Source organism: Perissodus microlepis, chromosome 5, assembly GCF_051167445.1.
Source record: "Perissodus microlepis isolate ML-2025 ecotype Zambia chromosome 5, ASM5116744v1, whole genome shotgun sequence".
NCBI lineage: Eukaryota > Metazoa > Chordata > Actinopteri > Cichliformes > Cichlidae > Perissodus > Perissodus microlepis.
In genome coordinates this window covers 9,921,693-9,939,042 of record NC_140465.1, presented here as the reverse complement: position 1 = coordinate 9,939,042, position 17,350 = coordinate 9,921,693, and the positions used below count along the sequence as shown (strand labels likewise).

The 17,350-nt window shown below is 42.1% G+C and overlaps 2 protein-coding genes across 2 annotated transcripts in view; both read left to right on the top strand.

The window, feature by feature from the left end:
* The window catches only part of prkcdb (protein kinase C, delta b), a 44,747-nt gene that overhangs the window by 4,370 nt on the left and 23,027 nt on the right, over positions 1 to 17,350 (top strand). The gene's annotated exons all lie outside the window — the stretch shown is intronic.
* On the top strand, positions 1,721 to 15,263 carry LOC146386594 (uncharacterized). Its single transcript, XM_084927275.1, has 3 exons — positions 1,721 to 1,811; positions 13,846 to 14,907; positions 14,992 to 15,263. The coding sequence occupies exons 1-3, from the start codon at positions 1,721 to 1,723 to the stop codon at positions 15,261 to 15,263; spliced, it is 1,425 nt and encodes a 474-aa protein (XP_084783401.1).

Here is a 17,350-nt window from a genome sequence, read left to right as displayed (position 1 = left end):
CAGATTCATACTCTGGATGGCATTACCTTGGCCTCCAGTAACGCTGTGAGGAACCTTGGAGTCATTTTTGACCAGGACATGTCCTTCAACGCACATATTAAACAAATATGTAAGACTGCTTTCTTCCATTTGCGCAACATCTCTAAAATTAGAAATATCCTGTCTCAGAGTGACGCTGAAAAACTAGTTCATGCATTTATTACTTCCAGGCTGGACTACTGTAATTCATTATTATCAGGATGTCCAAAAAACTCACTGAAAAGCCTTCAGCTAATCCAAAATGCTGCAGCAAGAGTACTGACAGGGACTAGAAGGAGAGAGCATATTTCTCCTGTTTTGGCTTCCCTTCATTGGCTTCCTGTTAAATCCAGAATTGAATTCAAAATCCTGCTCCTCACATACAAGGTCTTAAATAATCAGGCCCCATCTTATCTTAATGACCTTGTAGTACCATATCACCCTATTAGAGCACTTCGCTCTCGCTCTGCAGGCCTACTTGTTGTTCCTAGAGTATTTAAAAGTAGAATGGGAGGCAGAGCCTTCAGTTTTCAGGCCCCTCTTCTGTGGAACCAGCTTCCAGTTTGGATTCGGGAGACAGAAACTATCTCTACTTTTAAGATTAGGCTTAAAACTTTCCTTTTTGCTAAAGCATATAGTTAGGGCTGGACCAGGTGACCCTGAATCCTCCCTTAGTTATGCTGCAATACACGTAGGCTGCCGGGGGATTCCCAAGATGCATTGAGTTTTTCCTTTCCAGTCACCTTTCTCACTCACTATGTATTAATAGACCTCTCTGCATTGAATCATATCTGTTATTAACCTCTGTCTCTCTTCCACAGCATGTCTTTTATCCTGTCTTCCTTCTCTCACCCCAACCGGTCGCAGCAGATGGCCGCCCCTCCCTGAGCCTGGTTCTGCCGGAGGTTTCTTCCTGTTAAAAGGGAGTTTTTCCTTCCCACTGTCGCCAAAGTGCTTGCTCATAGGGGGTCATATGATTGTTGGGTTTTTCTCTGTATCTATGAAGCGCCTTGAGGCGACTTTTGTTGTGATTTGGCGCTATATAAATAAAATTGAATTGAATTGAATTGAATTATTCGTCTAATACCAGAGAAGGCTCTGCAGTTCTGTTTTAATGGGTAATCAGCCCACTAAGTTTACTGTTGACGAACAGTGGTTAGAAAAAAAAAAATGTCCAGGCGCCGGACAAATTAGTGTGCAAAGATGGAGAAATTCTAAAAAGACCAAATGTCCCACCTGGGAAGGAAAATGTAGCCCATCTGCACTATTACAACTTAAAGAAGCACTACTAAAAGAAGTAGGAGAAACAAAAGATTTAAAGAAAAAAGGAAAACGCACGCAAGAATTAGAATATTTCCAAGTATGGAAGCGAGAGGCAGATAGACGATGTGAGAATAAACAAAAGAAACAAGAAAAGAAAAATGAAAAGGCAGAGGTATCAAACCCCCCACCATATGCACCACTCGCTGGAGCAGCATCAATACTGAAGCCAACGCCCACTCCCGCTGCTGCAAAGCCAACCCGCACTCCTGCTGCTGTGAAACCAACCCCCACTTCCGCTGCTGCGACCCCCCTTAAACAATCCTGTGATCCGTTTAGACCTCAACCTGGTCCTTATGCAGAGGCACAAAACATGTTAGATAAAATGGCACTAGGTGAAAATCCACAGGAAAAAATAGGAAAAGATCGCTACGGACGAGATATGGGAGGTGATGTCGACCCACCTGGTCCTCCCGGCGTTTTTCCCATGATAGCAGTACCAAACCCCAGATACGGCCAACCCACAGGGGAAGGTGGAGAGGCACAACGTGATAATCACCCAAATATATTCGTGTTCCGGCCGTGGTCACAAAAAGATAGGCAAAATGTGTTAAAAGACGTCCCCCCTCTTAATGAAGGTTTCATACCCTGGAGAGATGCGGTAGAAATGATCAGAAGACAGTGGTATTTAAATGGTCATGAAATGTTCCAGGTAATACAAGACGTACTAGGTTTAAAAATGGGAACGGTTAGGGGAGATTTCACAGGTAGCGCCGCTGATGGAACACCCTTACCACCTGTAAGTCAAGACCTACAAACCGCCGTCACAAATTTATATGATCGCATCAGAGTACGATTAGCTCCAAGGGCTGACTATGGCAAAATTGGCGAAGTGAAACAAAAAGAAAATGAAACAGCGTCCGATTTTTTAGGTCGCCTGCGTCCGGTTTTTAGGCAACATTCAGGAATGGATTATAATGAAGGTCCTGACGGTCCTTACCAACAGCAGCTAAAAAAATGCATTCCTGAATGGCCTGCTACCCTCAGTGAAATCCCACGTTGAAAAACACTGGGTCACAATGAATACGGGACCACTAGCCGACGCATTGCAGCATGCCGAGCACGCTCTCCGTGTAATAAAGAAAAAAAACTGCAAGCACAGGTACTTTCACATTAGATCCAGAAACAGGGTTTATCGCATTCTCAGGAGGATTTAGAGGAAAGGGCCAGAGATACATAGGACAGACAGACTTACGCGAAAGAAGTGAAGAAAGAGATAATATGTGCTGGAATTGTGGCAAGGAAGGGCATTTCGCCAGAGATTGCAGACATAAAACAGACAAACGGCAATATTCAAATGAATGACTAAATGAGAAAAAGCCAAATGAAAATGACAAAAGTGACACAGAAGTATTTAATGTCTATCAATTAGTGTCTGAAGTAAAAGGCAAACCTACGCTGACAGTATATGTTAATGGAAAACCAGTGCAGATGTTATGTGATACAGGAGTATGTAAAACCGTTTTGAACAGAAAACCACAGGAAGTACAATTCTCAGAAGATACTTTAATAGTAAAATCAGCATCAGGTCACACTACAGTGCAGTGACTGATAAAACCCTTATTAAGTGAAAACCAGAGATCAAAATAGTTTAAAGTAGTTTAAAAAGGTTGGAAACAGACCCCACCGAATAGATATAAATATAAGAAGTACAAAAATAAAATAAACAAAGGCAAAATTACATTAGAACTTATCTTTAACGTATTGAAACTAATAATAGCAAGGATAACAACCTGTAAACTGATATTAACAATGAAACATAGTTGGCATGACGACCATGCCCAGAATGTATAAAATGAATAAAAGGAAATAATTCACACGAAAACCTTTTAAATAAAATAGAGAGATGCATAAGGTACATTAAGGCTGTGTCATTGTTCAGCCAAGGAAAGTGTGTGAAAAGGTAAATGTCTCCAGCTTGGGAAAGGGTGAAACTGCAGATCACCCGAAGCCCTTGATGGATACAAAATAAAATATAAAATATATAATAATAAATTGCTTGGTTCGCCACGCAACAGAGAGAATGAATGTGACTGAAGGTTGGATCTGAGATGAGACAAACAGAAGACCAGTCTAAAAAGTAGGCACAAACCTGTTCAGAGAAAAAGCAAATTTGTACAGATTGGATGAATTCTAAATTATCTGTTTGCTGAGTAAGATGATCCTAACTATTAAATTAGCTCAGTAGTAGTATAGTGGTATACACTAATAAAATATTGTAATATACTATTGTTATTATATAGAAAGAAAAAGATGATAATATTAATAATGACATAATATTAATAATAAGAAGCAACCTAGTCAGTTATGATGTGAGGTGGATGATTGTTATGAAGTAATCTGCATCAAGCTTAAGGTTTGCTCAAACTCAGTATAATGACATATGAGATGAAGAAAATAAAGAAACTATCTAAACTAATTAAGTGCATAGAGGCACTTGACCTGCTTGAAAACCTGTCATTTATCCTAGATAAAATATTACTGAGATATAGAGCACACCTATAATAACAACTAATAAGCCAAACCCTGTAGACAACAGCTAAAGCTACAGGATTGAGAAGCTGAATTAAATATGTGGACACCGCTAAGTTGATGAGCATGTTACACATTTTCTTTTATTTTTATTTATTTGTTTTTAGAGCAGAGGCTGCATGCTATTAAAAGCCAACACATGCAGCTGTCTGTGAGCTCAGTTTTTCCCTCACACTTCTGCTCTGTTTCAGTAGCAGCATTTTTCTTTTTGTGTCCTGACTCATGTATGTTTTCTGTTTTGTTTGATTATTTTATTTTGTTGGTTTGGAAGCGAATTTGTGACCATACTTGTGGATCACAGTGACACATGGTGATTAGGCATATGATTTACAAATGCCTAGTTTTAGAACTGTGAGCAATTCAAAGTTTAAAAATATGTATATATAAAAAAACCCTAACTTCAAAGTTTGAAATATGTAAGATGTGTGAGATGGGTGAATTCTTTGAAAAACTAGAAATTATCTAAAAATGCATTAATGTTGTAATGTAATGTTGCATCTATAGAGAAGAAAGAAGAAGCATTCAGTTATTTAAAAATAGGCATTACAGACAGATACAGTTTTAGCACTGCCTGACTATGATAAGCCTTTCTACTTACGTGTAGATAGAGGAGCAGGTTATATGAAAGCTGTGATAACACAGGCATTTGGAGAAAAACAACGCTCGTTAGCATCCCTGGTGAAATTTAGACTCGTGTAAATTAGACTCTGTTGCGTCAGGCCTGCCTGCATGTGCAAGCCTGTGTAGCCGCAGCAGAGGCATTAAAAGAGTCAGCTGCACGTATGCAGTCATACGTGCATATGAATTGCACGCAGGCCAAGATATAAATATATACACTGACAGCCAGTTTGTTTTTTCAGCAGTGCACCACTTTGCAAAAATTTGGCATAACAGAGGTATGGTCACCTCTACGGATAACCCCGTGCAACACGGCAGCTTATTAAAAATCTTATTGGAAGTGATCACCTTGCCAAAACAATTGGCACTTTGTAAATGTGCAGCACATCAAAAAGACAATTTTATTGTCACAAAAGGAAATAATTTTGCAGATCAAACAGCAAAGCAGGCTGCACAACAAACGATAACGCTTCTAACATCCGAACATTGTACACAAATACCACTTGACGTACTAAGAGCCGAACAAAAAGCTGCAACAACCACTGAACAGAACAAGTGGCTGAAATGTGGAGCACAACTGAAAGATGACTTAATGGTCTGTGATGGAAAACCAATATTACCAGAGTCGTTACACAGGACAGCGGCTGTAGTGACACATGAAGTAACACATGTGTCAACAGGAGGGAAATATAGTATAGATAAACAATACACACTTTTACACTATAAATTTTGAAACTTCAGCGAAAAATTTGTAAGAACATGCCTATTCTGTCAAAAACACAACTCACAAGGAAACTTAAGACCTAAAGAGAGGCCAGTTCTCCACACCATCCACATGGATTTTATTGAATTGAATGAATGTCAAGGATCAAAATATGCCTTAGTGATCATAGATGTGTTTTCAGTAAAAAGCAGAGGCAATCTCCATTGCAAAATGTTTATATAATCATTTTATTCCAACATATGGTATCCCTTCTCTGATAAGATCAGACAATGGGACACATTTTGTCAATGATGTGATCAGTAAGGTCTCTGAAGCACTAGGATTCAGTATAAGAAATCATTGTGCTTATCATCTATGGAGTGCAGGGTTAGTAGAGAGAACTAACGGCACCATAAAACAGAGACTCAGAAAATGCCTGAAATAGATAAAAATGCAAAGAGTTTAGTTTATTTAAAAGGCAGTGTGTGTGTGAGAGGATTATGAAATTATTGTGTGAATGACGTTACATTTTAGATTAAAAGTTAGTAGAATTACAGAGGGTTTGTAGATTGTAAATACAAAATGAGTTTGATTAGCCTGTAGAAACACAAAAGAGAGTAACAGGAAGTGTGTGTGTGTGACGGGAACTTTGCATGCCCATAAAAGGAGTGAGCACCCAGAGAGAAAAACAGAAGAGACAGACTCTAGCCAGATGAAGCAAATGGAGGCTTTAAGAAAAGAAATGAAAATGATATTAATGGTATGGTTTAGTGTGTCAATATAGGTCACAAATAAATAAAGGTGGACTTTTCTCAACCTAGAATTTTGAGCATAGCAGCAAAACCATAGATCAACATAATTGGGAGAAAACAAGCCAAAGTTTGGCTTAAAATTTTACAGCTTGACCTCCCACTTGTCCCGATCCTGAGAAGAAGCTCAAAGGACAGTCAATCTCCTGATGAAGACCAACAGAACATCGTGGACTTGAAGAATTAACAGCAGGCTGGTAAGAACAGTGTGACATAACTGTTTAAAGGCACTGAATGTGATATTTTGCCTGGCTGGGACTTAATCTAAAAGGAAAATACTGAAAAGAAACAGAGAAGAAACAGATTGTGTTTGCTGGAGATTTAAGACAACAAAGGACACTTTGAGAAGGGTACAGGGGCCAGTGGGAAAGGTGAAGCCCAGAGGAGTATAATTGGGTTGAAATTGAAGCCTGAACTCATGATGGTGTTTAGAGATGTCCACCAGATCACAACAAAGAGGTAAACAAAAATAGAAAACACACATATATAAATTGTTACATGTGAAATTATTTTTGGAAAGAATCAGAAGTTTGAATCAGACCTCAGTGAAAAGATGCATGAATTGATGCAAGTGAACCAATAGATAAATCTGTTAGAAAGACAACTTTAGTAGAATGAATGGCAAAACTAGTAGAAAATAGGGATATTGTTTTGAACTGCTGTGCGACGCTTCTCAAGTCTCTTGCAGATTAAAACCAGGCGATTGGGTCCTTATACGAGTACTCCAGAGAAAGAATTGGAACTCACCTCGGTGGGAAGGTCCATACCAAGTACTCCAAACGACACCAACAGCTTGCAAAATCGCTGAGAGGCCCTCTTGGATCCACCAGAGCCATTGCAAAAAGTGGAAGTGAGTGACAGCACAACCTAAAGACACCACCACCCCGACTCTTTGGTGATCTACAGGTGAAGGGAGGGCTGATTGGGTATATCCCGCCTTCTACTTCTCGCCTGTAGTCTACTCACCAGAGCAAATCGGTGTGTCTGGTCATCATGAAGATTATTCTGCTTACCACCTTGGCCCTGCTGCTTACAGCATGGACCCTGATGTACTTAAAGGATCAAGAAGCCAACTTGCATAGAAGGGCATGGACATATGACAACTCACACCTGACTGAAGTGACACAGGACCACATCCATCCCTGGATGAACAACGCCTGATATAGATAATATATAATCGCACAGAAGGCAAAGATTGTTATATATGCTCACACATGCCTGCTACAACACAGCATGCTACATTATATGGCAGACCTATGAACATGACTCAAGTGACATGCGCAGCAAGCTTTGCCAGTCTAGGTTATCAATATTCAGGAATTGTCCTAAACCACAGCGACCCCCTGACTATTGGACTATAGTTTTGGGCTGTTTTTAAATGCATCGACCAGCATCAACAAAGAACAAAATCAGGAAATTGATGCCATAAGAATAACTGTTATGCAACACCGAGTTGCCCTGGACATGATCTTGGCAGAAAAGGGCAGACTGTGTGTTTTGTTTAATATAACTTGTTGTACATATATTCCAGACAATGTGCATTCTGATAATATGACAAATGCTCTACAATTACTTAGAAACGTTCAACAGGCACAGGTAACCGATTGGGCAAATTCACAAAGTAATTGGTGGGATTGGCTTATGAGCGGCTCATGGAGAACACTGATGTTTAAGGTTTTGATGTTTATTGGCCTAATACTTATCATGTTTTGTATCTTTACTACATGCATTGTCCCCTGTGTAAGAGGAATGGTATCAAGAATGATATCCCAAACTCTTGTTGCATATGTCACTGTGCCAGACGAGGAAGAAGGAGAAGACGATGAGTATGAAACTAATGTGATGAATGATTATGTTTGAATGATACACATTTTATGACGACCAGACTGAAAGCACTCACAATGTAGGGTCTGTGTCTGAAACACGTTGATGTATCTTTAAATGCAGCTACAAACAGGAGGGAATGTTGAGAGATTTTTTTAGTTTTGTGTTATGTTTAGTTGTAGCTTCATTTAAAGGAAGGAGAGCTTGTGAATTGGAAACCACAGGAAAAGTGAGTGAAACCATATGTCCAGAAGAATGCGGTGACATACGATACTACCTCCTGTGTTAACAGACAAGTTAACGGTCTCTCTCTCTCTCTCTCCTTTTATGGACATGTTTTGAGATCTATACATACCAAGCTATCTCCTGTTTCAACAGACAAGCTAAAGGTCTCTCCTTTTAAGGCAGTTCCATACATGCCACTCCTACTGCTGTGGAAACTTGCTTGAAGTATAAATAAAGAGTGTGCTAAGAGCCCTGGGCGGTTTTCCTCTGGGTCACATCTGTTCTGCACACGTTGGTGCAGAACAGATCGGACCGTGACGGGGGATCGCCCATGTATATGTACATGTAAAATAGATATCTGAGTGTAAGTTTCTTTGCCTTCTAACAATTTTCTCCTCACAATAACAATAATAATAAATATAATCCCCGGTAAAGTCAGTTAGCGAACACTACTGGCATGTAATGCCAATGACGACCATTTCACAAACTGTCGAAAATGCTCAAAATGTTGTCGGCACCAAAAGTGAAGGGCTGACAGTTGTGTTTACATACCAACCGTAAGCGCTAATGTTGGTTAGCATCAGCTAAAGTTAGGAAGTCTGACACTTGAGAGGCAGTGAACGCAGAGAGAGCTTAAAAGTGCATCTGTGTTTTTTGTTTTGTTTTTGTTTCCTTTGCTTTGTTTTAGGTTTTCTTGCATTAAGATGTTGCGCACAGAATTCGAGATATAATGGTGACTTAGCTGCTTGTTGGATAAACCCATGGATCTTAGAAAAGATTAACATTTCCCGGATGTAAGCACACGTGTATAACAAAATGGGAAAAATTACGCTTGCTAACTTTTCCACATCATAGGTTTCAAAGTAAGTAAATGTTTTTTCAAATACTCACCATGATCTGAGTCAGTTTAAACCTTTTTTTACTCTGAAAATATGGCTGTACGGCGCTAAACTTTTTGCTTGACAGCTAGCGCAATGCTAAGATTTACGCGGAAATGATCCGCGGAAATGATCCGCGGAAATCATTAAAGTACTATTGGTCCACATTTTTCTTCTATGGTAGCAGCCTGGGCAGAGTAACACCCAACTTTAAACTGATCTGTTGACACCAATGACTGTAGAAAACATTATTGCGACAACATGTTTTTTGGGGAAAATAAAAGAGATTGAAACTTTACTCATAATTTGTCCAAGTTGAAAAATGCCCTCCTCCACAAATGTCATGTGACAACCTCATTGCCTTACAGAATTATGACGTCACACACATGTAGAATCTTACCACCATTCTGATCCTTTGATCCTTTGATCCTTAAAACCCTTAAGTAGATACTAAATAATAAACGATATTGTGCAGCACGCAAGATAGACAGCGCACAATGTGCTTTGAGGCAGCAGCCAAGAAAGGTGTAGTCCGCGTCTGTGAACACCCGTGTGTACACCTGTGTGCATACCTGTGTGGATCAGCATGCTTGTATTCCAAAGGTTTCTCCATGTAACGATCTGCTAGGGAGTGTGGGGAGCCATAGCCCCGTCCACCAGGGTATGAAGCAGGTATGGAGGAGATCCAGGCCCCAGATATCCAGAGGCCCCAGAGTACAAGGACCTGAGGAGGACCACCAAAGGGGGGGGGAACCGTGCCACCCTCCTGGGAAGAGCTGAGTAGAGCCCCAAAGGAGAGGTCACCCCGCAGCTACGGAGAAGAGGCCAGAGGGGGTTGCAGTGGCGTGCCCGCGGGCTCTGCCAGCAACCAGCTGTGCCAGAGAGGACCGAGCTTCAGGCCCAGAGGCCCGAGGGCATCCCACCCCCCGGAAGGAGCCCAGCCGGGCCACAGGCGCCCGGCCCCGCCAATCGGCCACCAGGAGTGAGCCAGTACATGCATGAGCGCCCAGCCCCAGACGACAAGGACCACCAACACACCAACGTCTGAGGGCATCAGCCACCGGCAGGGAGTGTGGTGAGGGGAGATAGGCCTCCGTACTTTAGAGGGCCTGAGATGTACCCAGAGAGGTTGAGTCTAAGACCCAACCTGACATATAGACACAGACAAACAGGCACACGCGGACACAGACGTGCATTCCCACCCCCATATGCACAACCAAATACTCGGCACTCACCCAACGTGTAGACAGACACAAATAGACACTGCACAGACAGTCGCACTCCCCAAACATACTCTATATCCCAGGTCCAGGTACCCCCGCCCCCAGAGGGGCAAGCCGCACCTAGACCCAGGAGATTTAACCCTTCTCTCTGGGGTGGAGGCAAGCGGACCACCTCCTTATCTGCAGTAGCAGGGAGGCCCCGCATCCCAGACCCCAGTCTGACGGCCAGCACCTCCTCCCAGCCCCCCAGCCCTGACGGCTAACAGAACCGGGGTGAGTGAAGACCTCAAACCTCCCTACACCCGCTCATATGTAGTGTTGCTGTGTGCTGTTCTAAAGTGCATTTAAAACTCAGGAGAGCATGGTACTAGCTTCCTCTCAGAGAGCAGCACGGCTCCTCCCGAAAACCCTTAGTGTCTAAATGCATTTAAAATTGAGGGTAGGGCACCAGCGCCAGAGGTGGGTTGGAGTACAACGACCATCCTCTGGATGCTGTAAAACGTGCCCACCCCCAAGGCCCTATATGTATGTGTTATGTGAGAGTGTGAGTAATGTGGATGTCTAGGTTGCAGAATAAAATTGAGGCACAGGCGGCCAGAAGGGGACAGAGGGGGAGTGCCTCCCCTGCACCCTGGTGACATACCTGCACCCCAAGCCCTGCGTGTGTGGGTGGGTGTGGTAGAGCGGGAATAGGGAGGCAGCTGAGGATGGGGAGGGAAGAAAGGGAGGGGCAAGCGGCCCCTCCCTGGGGCCAGCTCCCCCGCTGACCCCAGTAGGCACCCCCACGCTCTGGAACCCACCAGGGCAAGGGGGCCCAGGCCCATCCGGACCGGGGCCCGCAGCAGCAGCACCGCCCAGCCCCACAGAGTCCGGGGCAGCCCACCCGACTCCACCCCAGAGAAAACTGCACCCACCCCATCATCCAATCATCTCCCAAACTACACAAGACAATAGACACCCAGGTTGAGTTCATTCTCCCCCTCTCCTATTTCTCTCCCCCCACCTGCAGAGTGAGCTCCTGTAGTGAGGAGACCACCTGCAAAGATATAACAACCTCCCCACCAGTTAGAGAGCCCCCTAGTTGGGCCGATGCACCAGAGGTCCCCTGCACTGGGGCTGAGCCCCCCTGCACCCACCCGCCCACTGCTCCGGCGACACAACAGCCAGGACCCAAGCCCCCAAGGCCCGGCCAGCACCCCAGACCGGGGGGCGGAGCACCCCCAGACCCCTAAGCCTCCACGCCCGTCCCGGACCCTCCCAGGGGCAGCCAGGCTACCAGGCCAGTAACCAACGTCCGCCAGCACAGACCCTCCCCCATCTCCGCTGTACGCAGCCACAAGGAAAACACCATCCAAGAGCCCCAGAGCTTCTAACCAGGTCATGGCCACATCCCCCAGGTTAGGCCCTCCAGGGAAACGTCCCTAGGGACTCCCCAGACGCCCTAAGGCCGTCCCTACCCCCATATCAACCACAATAGCGAAGGCAGGACCAAACCATGACCCCCCACCCCCACTAGGTGATGAAGCCGATCAAAGGAGCCCAAAGGGATTGATCAAATGTGATGGCAGAGGTTGTATCAAGACTAATGTGATCTATTAGATGGTTTTTATATTGGTTAGAATTAAGATTATTTTTATTTTTCCAGTTAATGAGGACCATTTTCTTGGCAATGCATAGGGCCGTAAAGACAACGTGGGCTGTGTTTATTTCTGCAGTGACCTCATCCAAGTTGCCCAGCAAGCATACTAAAGGGGAGGCTGGAATGTTACATTTCAGACACTTTGATAAGTCTTCACATATCTCACGCCAAAATTTCTGAACTGGTGGACAGAACCAAAGAGCGTGGATGTAATTGTCCGGTGTATTTGCTGTGCAGTGTGAGCAGTTGTTGGAAGGCGTATAGCCCATCTTGAACATCCTATGACCAGTATAGTGCACTCTGTGTAATATTTTGTATTGTATTAATTGCAAACTGGGATTTCTGATCCATTGAAAGGTTTTTAAGCATATCTGAGACCAAAGGTTTGGGTCTAAGTTGATTGATAAATCTGCTTCCCATTTTGCAATAGGAAGGGATATTGATTTATCTATTTTAGAAAGTGTTCTGTATATTTTAGACAATAATTTGGGGGGTTTTAGACTAAAAAATTGTACCACACTTGGTGGTGTTTGTAATTCAGCTTCACTGGGATTAAATTTCTTTTTTACTATGGATTTAATTTGTTGATATTCCAAAAATCGTTTCTTGTTGATCCCATATTGTGTAACTAGTCTGTCAAACGAAATAAAGTCTGTTCCTTCCAATATATGTTCCAAGTATTTAATTCCTTTGCAACTCCAATCTGAAAAGTTTATCATATTATTGTTTTGTAATATGTCCGGGTTGTTCCAGATAGGTGTACGTTTGCATGGGATTAATGAAGACTCTGTCATTTTTAGAAACTCCCACCATGCTGTCAGAGAAGAGCTAATATTGATGCTTTTAAAGCATTCATGTCGTTTGATGTTTGAGCTGATAAATGGTAGGTCTGAAATTTCTAGGTTATTACATAGTGCCTGTTCTACATCTATCCAAGGTTCATCTAAGAGGGTGTGTTTAAACAATCTAGAGATGAACTGAAGCCTGTTGGCTAAAAAATAGTGATTAAAGTTAGGCAGATCTAATCCTCCTTTATCCTTGGTCCTTTGTAGTGTTTTTAAGCTGATACGTGGGGGTTTATCTTTCCAAAGGAATTTAGAAATATACGAGTCTAGAGATCTGAACCAATCTTGTGATGGCTTATTTGGGATCATTGAAAATAAATAGTTTATTTTTGGCAAGATCATCATTTTTATAGCGGCGACCCTTCCCATGAGTGATATGGGTAAAGATTTCCATCTAGCCAGGTTGCCTTCTACTGTCTTTAAAAGTGGGATGTGGTTTAATTTAGTTAATTCTGAAAGTTTAGGAGAGACATTAATACCTAAATATTTTATATTTCCACATTGCAGTGGGGAAGGAGAAGAATTATGGAAGGAGCAATTAATCGGAAGAACTGTTGATTTCGACCAGTTAATTGAATAATCTGAGACACTTGAGAAGGAATTTATCAATGCAATTACCCCAGAGATATTGGTTTGTGAGTTTTGGACAAAAAGTAACACATCATCTGCATAAAGGCTGATTTTATGTTCTATATTCTTACATTTTATGCCCTTAATTGTTGTAGCCTGTCTAATTGCTGCTGCTAATGGCTCAATAAAAATTGCAAACAGTGAAGGGGAGAGTGGGCATCCCTGTCTGGTGCCCCTCAGAAGAGAGAAGCGGGAGGATGTTTGGTCATTTGTTCTGACACAAGCTGTTGGGGAGTTATATAATATTTTTAACCAGTTTATGAAAGAGGGTCCAAAACCAAATTTATGTAAAGTTGCAAATAGAAATTTCCAGTTAACTCTGTCAAATGCTTTTTCTGCATCTAAAGAAAATATTATGGTTTCAGTGTTTTTACTGCATGAGTAGTCTATTAAATTAAGTAATCTACGTGTATTTGTTGATGAGTGCCTACCTTTTATAAAACCAGTTTGGTCAGGATGAATTAAATGGTCAGGATGAATTAAAGCAATAACTTTCAGTCCGCTACTTGCAGCATTGATGTTCGCAGCGTTCAACCGTTCAGTCAGAAAAGCCTTTTGAAATATTTGGATCCTTTGCATAGTCACTGTATCCAGACCAAACATGTCTCAAACCAAAGATCCAAAGGGACAAGAAGTTGACCCCTACGCTCTTCCCTGGGATGAGCCACTAGACCCTTCCATCTCCTCTCTTCCTTGGTGTGACCAAGTAGAACTAGAGGAAAAGCGTTTGGAAGAAATGGAGGATGAAGCGCTCACTAACACAGAGAAGATGAAGTTCTTGATGGAGGAAAATGAGAGAAAGAGCGCTCAACTAAAAAAGTTGTCATACCAACTTCAAAAAAAGGAAGCTATTATTGAGGAGAAACAACAGGATCTCCAAGACATGGACAAAAAGAACCAGGAGCTCCAAGGAAAGCTTGATGAAGCCCTGCGACAAAATAAAAAACTCGTCCAAGAAAAGAAACAAGATGGCATAAAGAAGAGAGGGCTGCACAGCAATCTCCGAGACATGGAGCTAATGTACAGTGTTGACAAAAAAAGGCTTGATGACACACTGCAAGCAAATGAGAAGCTTCTTCAAGAGAAAAGGCAACAGGAGACCAAACAAAAAGAATTGGATCGCAAGCTTCAGAGCATCAAGCAACACAGTGAAAGCTTGCAAGGAAAGCTTGATGAAGCTCTGCGACAAAATAAAAAACTTCTCCAAGAGAAGAAACAAGACGGCATGAAGAAGAGAGGGCTGCACTCCAATCTCAGAGACATGGAGCTAATGTACAGTGTTGACAAAAAAAGGTTTGATCGCACACTGCAAGCAAATGAGAAGCTTCTTCAAGAGAAAAGGGAACAAGAGATCAAACAAAAAGAATTGGATCGCAAGCTTCAGAGCATTGAGCAACACAATGTAAGCTTGCAAGGAAAGCTTGATGAAGCTCTGCAACAAAATGAAAAACTCCTCCAAGAGAAAGAGCAGCTGGACAGAAAGCAGGGAGACATGGAGTGCCAACTCCAGCTCATGGAGGGAAAAGAAAGGATGCTGCAGGTAAAGTTCGATGAGACACTGCACAAATATCAAGGTCTGCTTCAACAGAAAGAACAACTGGTCATTAAGCAGAGAGAAGAAAAACTTCTTCTCCAGGAGTTTGAGCGGAAAAACCAAAACCTGCAAGAACTTTACAACAAAATGAAGTTCAAAGCATCTGAGCTGGAAGGAGAAAATGAAAAACTACAAAAACAGGAGGCAACATCTAAAGTGCTGAAAGAAAGGTTGGAAGAAAAACAAGCCGAAATAGAAGAAGTGGAGAAAAAATGCAACAAGCTGCAGAAGCAAAACACAGAAACAATCGAGGAGCTGAAAATCCTCATCCTCGAGAAAAAGGTGCTCGTGGAAAAGCAGCTGGAAAAAAAGAAAAAACGCTTCCGCTTCTTCTGGAGGAAGAACACTCCTTCTTTCACTACTGCAGATGTCACCTCGTCTTCCCCCACCTCTGTTCCAGCTTAATCCTCCCCCCTCTCCCTTTAACTCCTAACACCTGTTTTCACACACCCCCCCCCTTCTTTTTTCTTAATAATATAACAATAAAAACAATTGACTGCATTTTAAATGTGTCAGATCAATGACTTTATTCAAGAATACAAGTAATGGGTAATAGCTGCATGTGTGTGTGCATAATATGCATACTTTACTTGTTGGATCCATATCCTAAAAGGAATTAAATAAAACAAGAAGACAAACAAAAACAATACAAAAATATTTTTCTCTCCCTTCCAAGGTCAGGAATCAGGATGAGGAAGAAATTAGGTCAGATCAGTGCAGGTTTTTGCACTGCTGACATTGAAAAATGTATGGCGAGATTTCCAAAATACATTTGCAATCAAATAACTTTGACAACATAAAGTTTTTTAAATCAAAGAGTGGAGCTGGAAAGACAGCTTAGCTCAACAGGTTACAGGAGATCCAATGCCACCTACTTTTCATGACAATCTTCTTTGTGGCATAAATATCCCCTTTGATCATTGATCAGTAAATCACTGCATATAAATTCATCTAACTGTTATAATTTAATGAGTAAAGATTCTCAGATGATTGAATTGTGGTTTTAGTAAATGTTGAACCTTGTTGCGATTTCTGTTTTTAGAATCAATAGCCCACATTTTCATCCACTGCTGAAACGTGCCTTTGAGTTTTTCATCATTTAACAAGAATAGGTTCAGGCAACCATTGTGTAATTAGGCTTTGTGTATGTTGGAGATGGCATTTGGCCAAATAGAGAACATGCTACTACCAGCATCAACCCCCTTTTTTCTCAAGCTTTTCACTGGTATCCATTACAGTTCATTTGTTATACCAAGGACTTCCACAAACCCAACACAACTGACTTCAGCGTCCAACCAAATAGAAAAACTATGACTGCTTAAGAAAACAGCGCAAAACATTTCAGCCTGTTTCAATTTCAGCATCTGCAGTATTAATGAGCATGAGTTAAAACAGATCAGCTTTCTGAACTAAAAGGTTTTAATAAATTTGCACAAAAGGTAAGGAAACGTGTGTGTTTGGTTGATAATTTCTTTTTGTCAGTTAACCTTATACCGTTTTCCCCCCTTAAATGGTGTCACATTTGTAAGGAAAATTCATTTTTGGTCACACCCATGAGAAACTTGCCAAATGTTCTCTGGAAATCAGTGTTTTCTGCTACCGACTCTTATTTTGAGCCTCTTGTATTCCACATGCTGACAGTCAGGTGCCTGAATGGAGCCTGATCGTCAGCAATTGTTAGCTTAGACTGTTCCACAACAGTCAATTGCTGTTTACTCCAAACATACCACATTTCTCTGATCTGGATAGTGCCCATCCCGTAAGGTATCTATAAGCTGGTAGTCTACAAAACCAAGTTACAGCATTGGAGTTCACCGTAGTACCATCTCCAAATTTCCATATAATGGGAGATCTCAGAGACACACCATGAATTGGGAGTTCCAAAAAGATGACTGTTTCCTCACTCTGTCAGCACTTAGGAAGGATAGGCAGTCCTCCACAGATTTGCAGTCAGAGTTTGCAGGACAATCCAGGCAGAAAACAGACTGCGCACAGACAATCTCCCTTATCCTAGGCCTGCCCTTTATTGTGCTGGGGTCAGCAAAGTGTGCACTGAAACCTGAAAATGTTGAGGAATGTTACGTTCAGTGATGAGTCCAGATTCTGTCTGTGACAGTCAAATTGTGGACAGGATGTGGAGAACACTAAGCTGATTGCTGCACTTATAGGGTAACAACTTTTAGTGAAGGGAATGTGGTGGTGTGGGATGGCATCTGGCTCACTGGAAAAACAAGGTCGACATTAAAGGAAATCTCAATCCAGAGAAAATTGAGATTAGATCTGCAATCAGTGGCAATCCTGTATCTCCACAGTCTGAGACTGAACTCTATCCTCCAAGATGACATCCCAGAGACTGGAGTTTATCGGGGAATACCTCCAGAATTTGGGAGTGAAGATGGAATGGCCTGCCCTCAGTCCTGGACTCAAACCCACTGAACACTTGTGGGATCAGCTTAGGCATGCCAGAGTAACCAACACAACCACACTGGGGC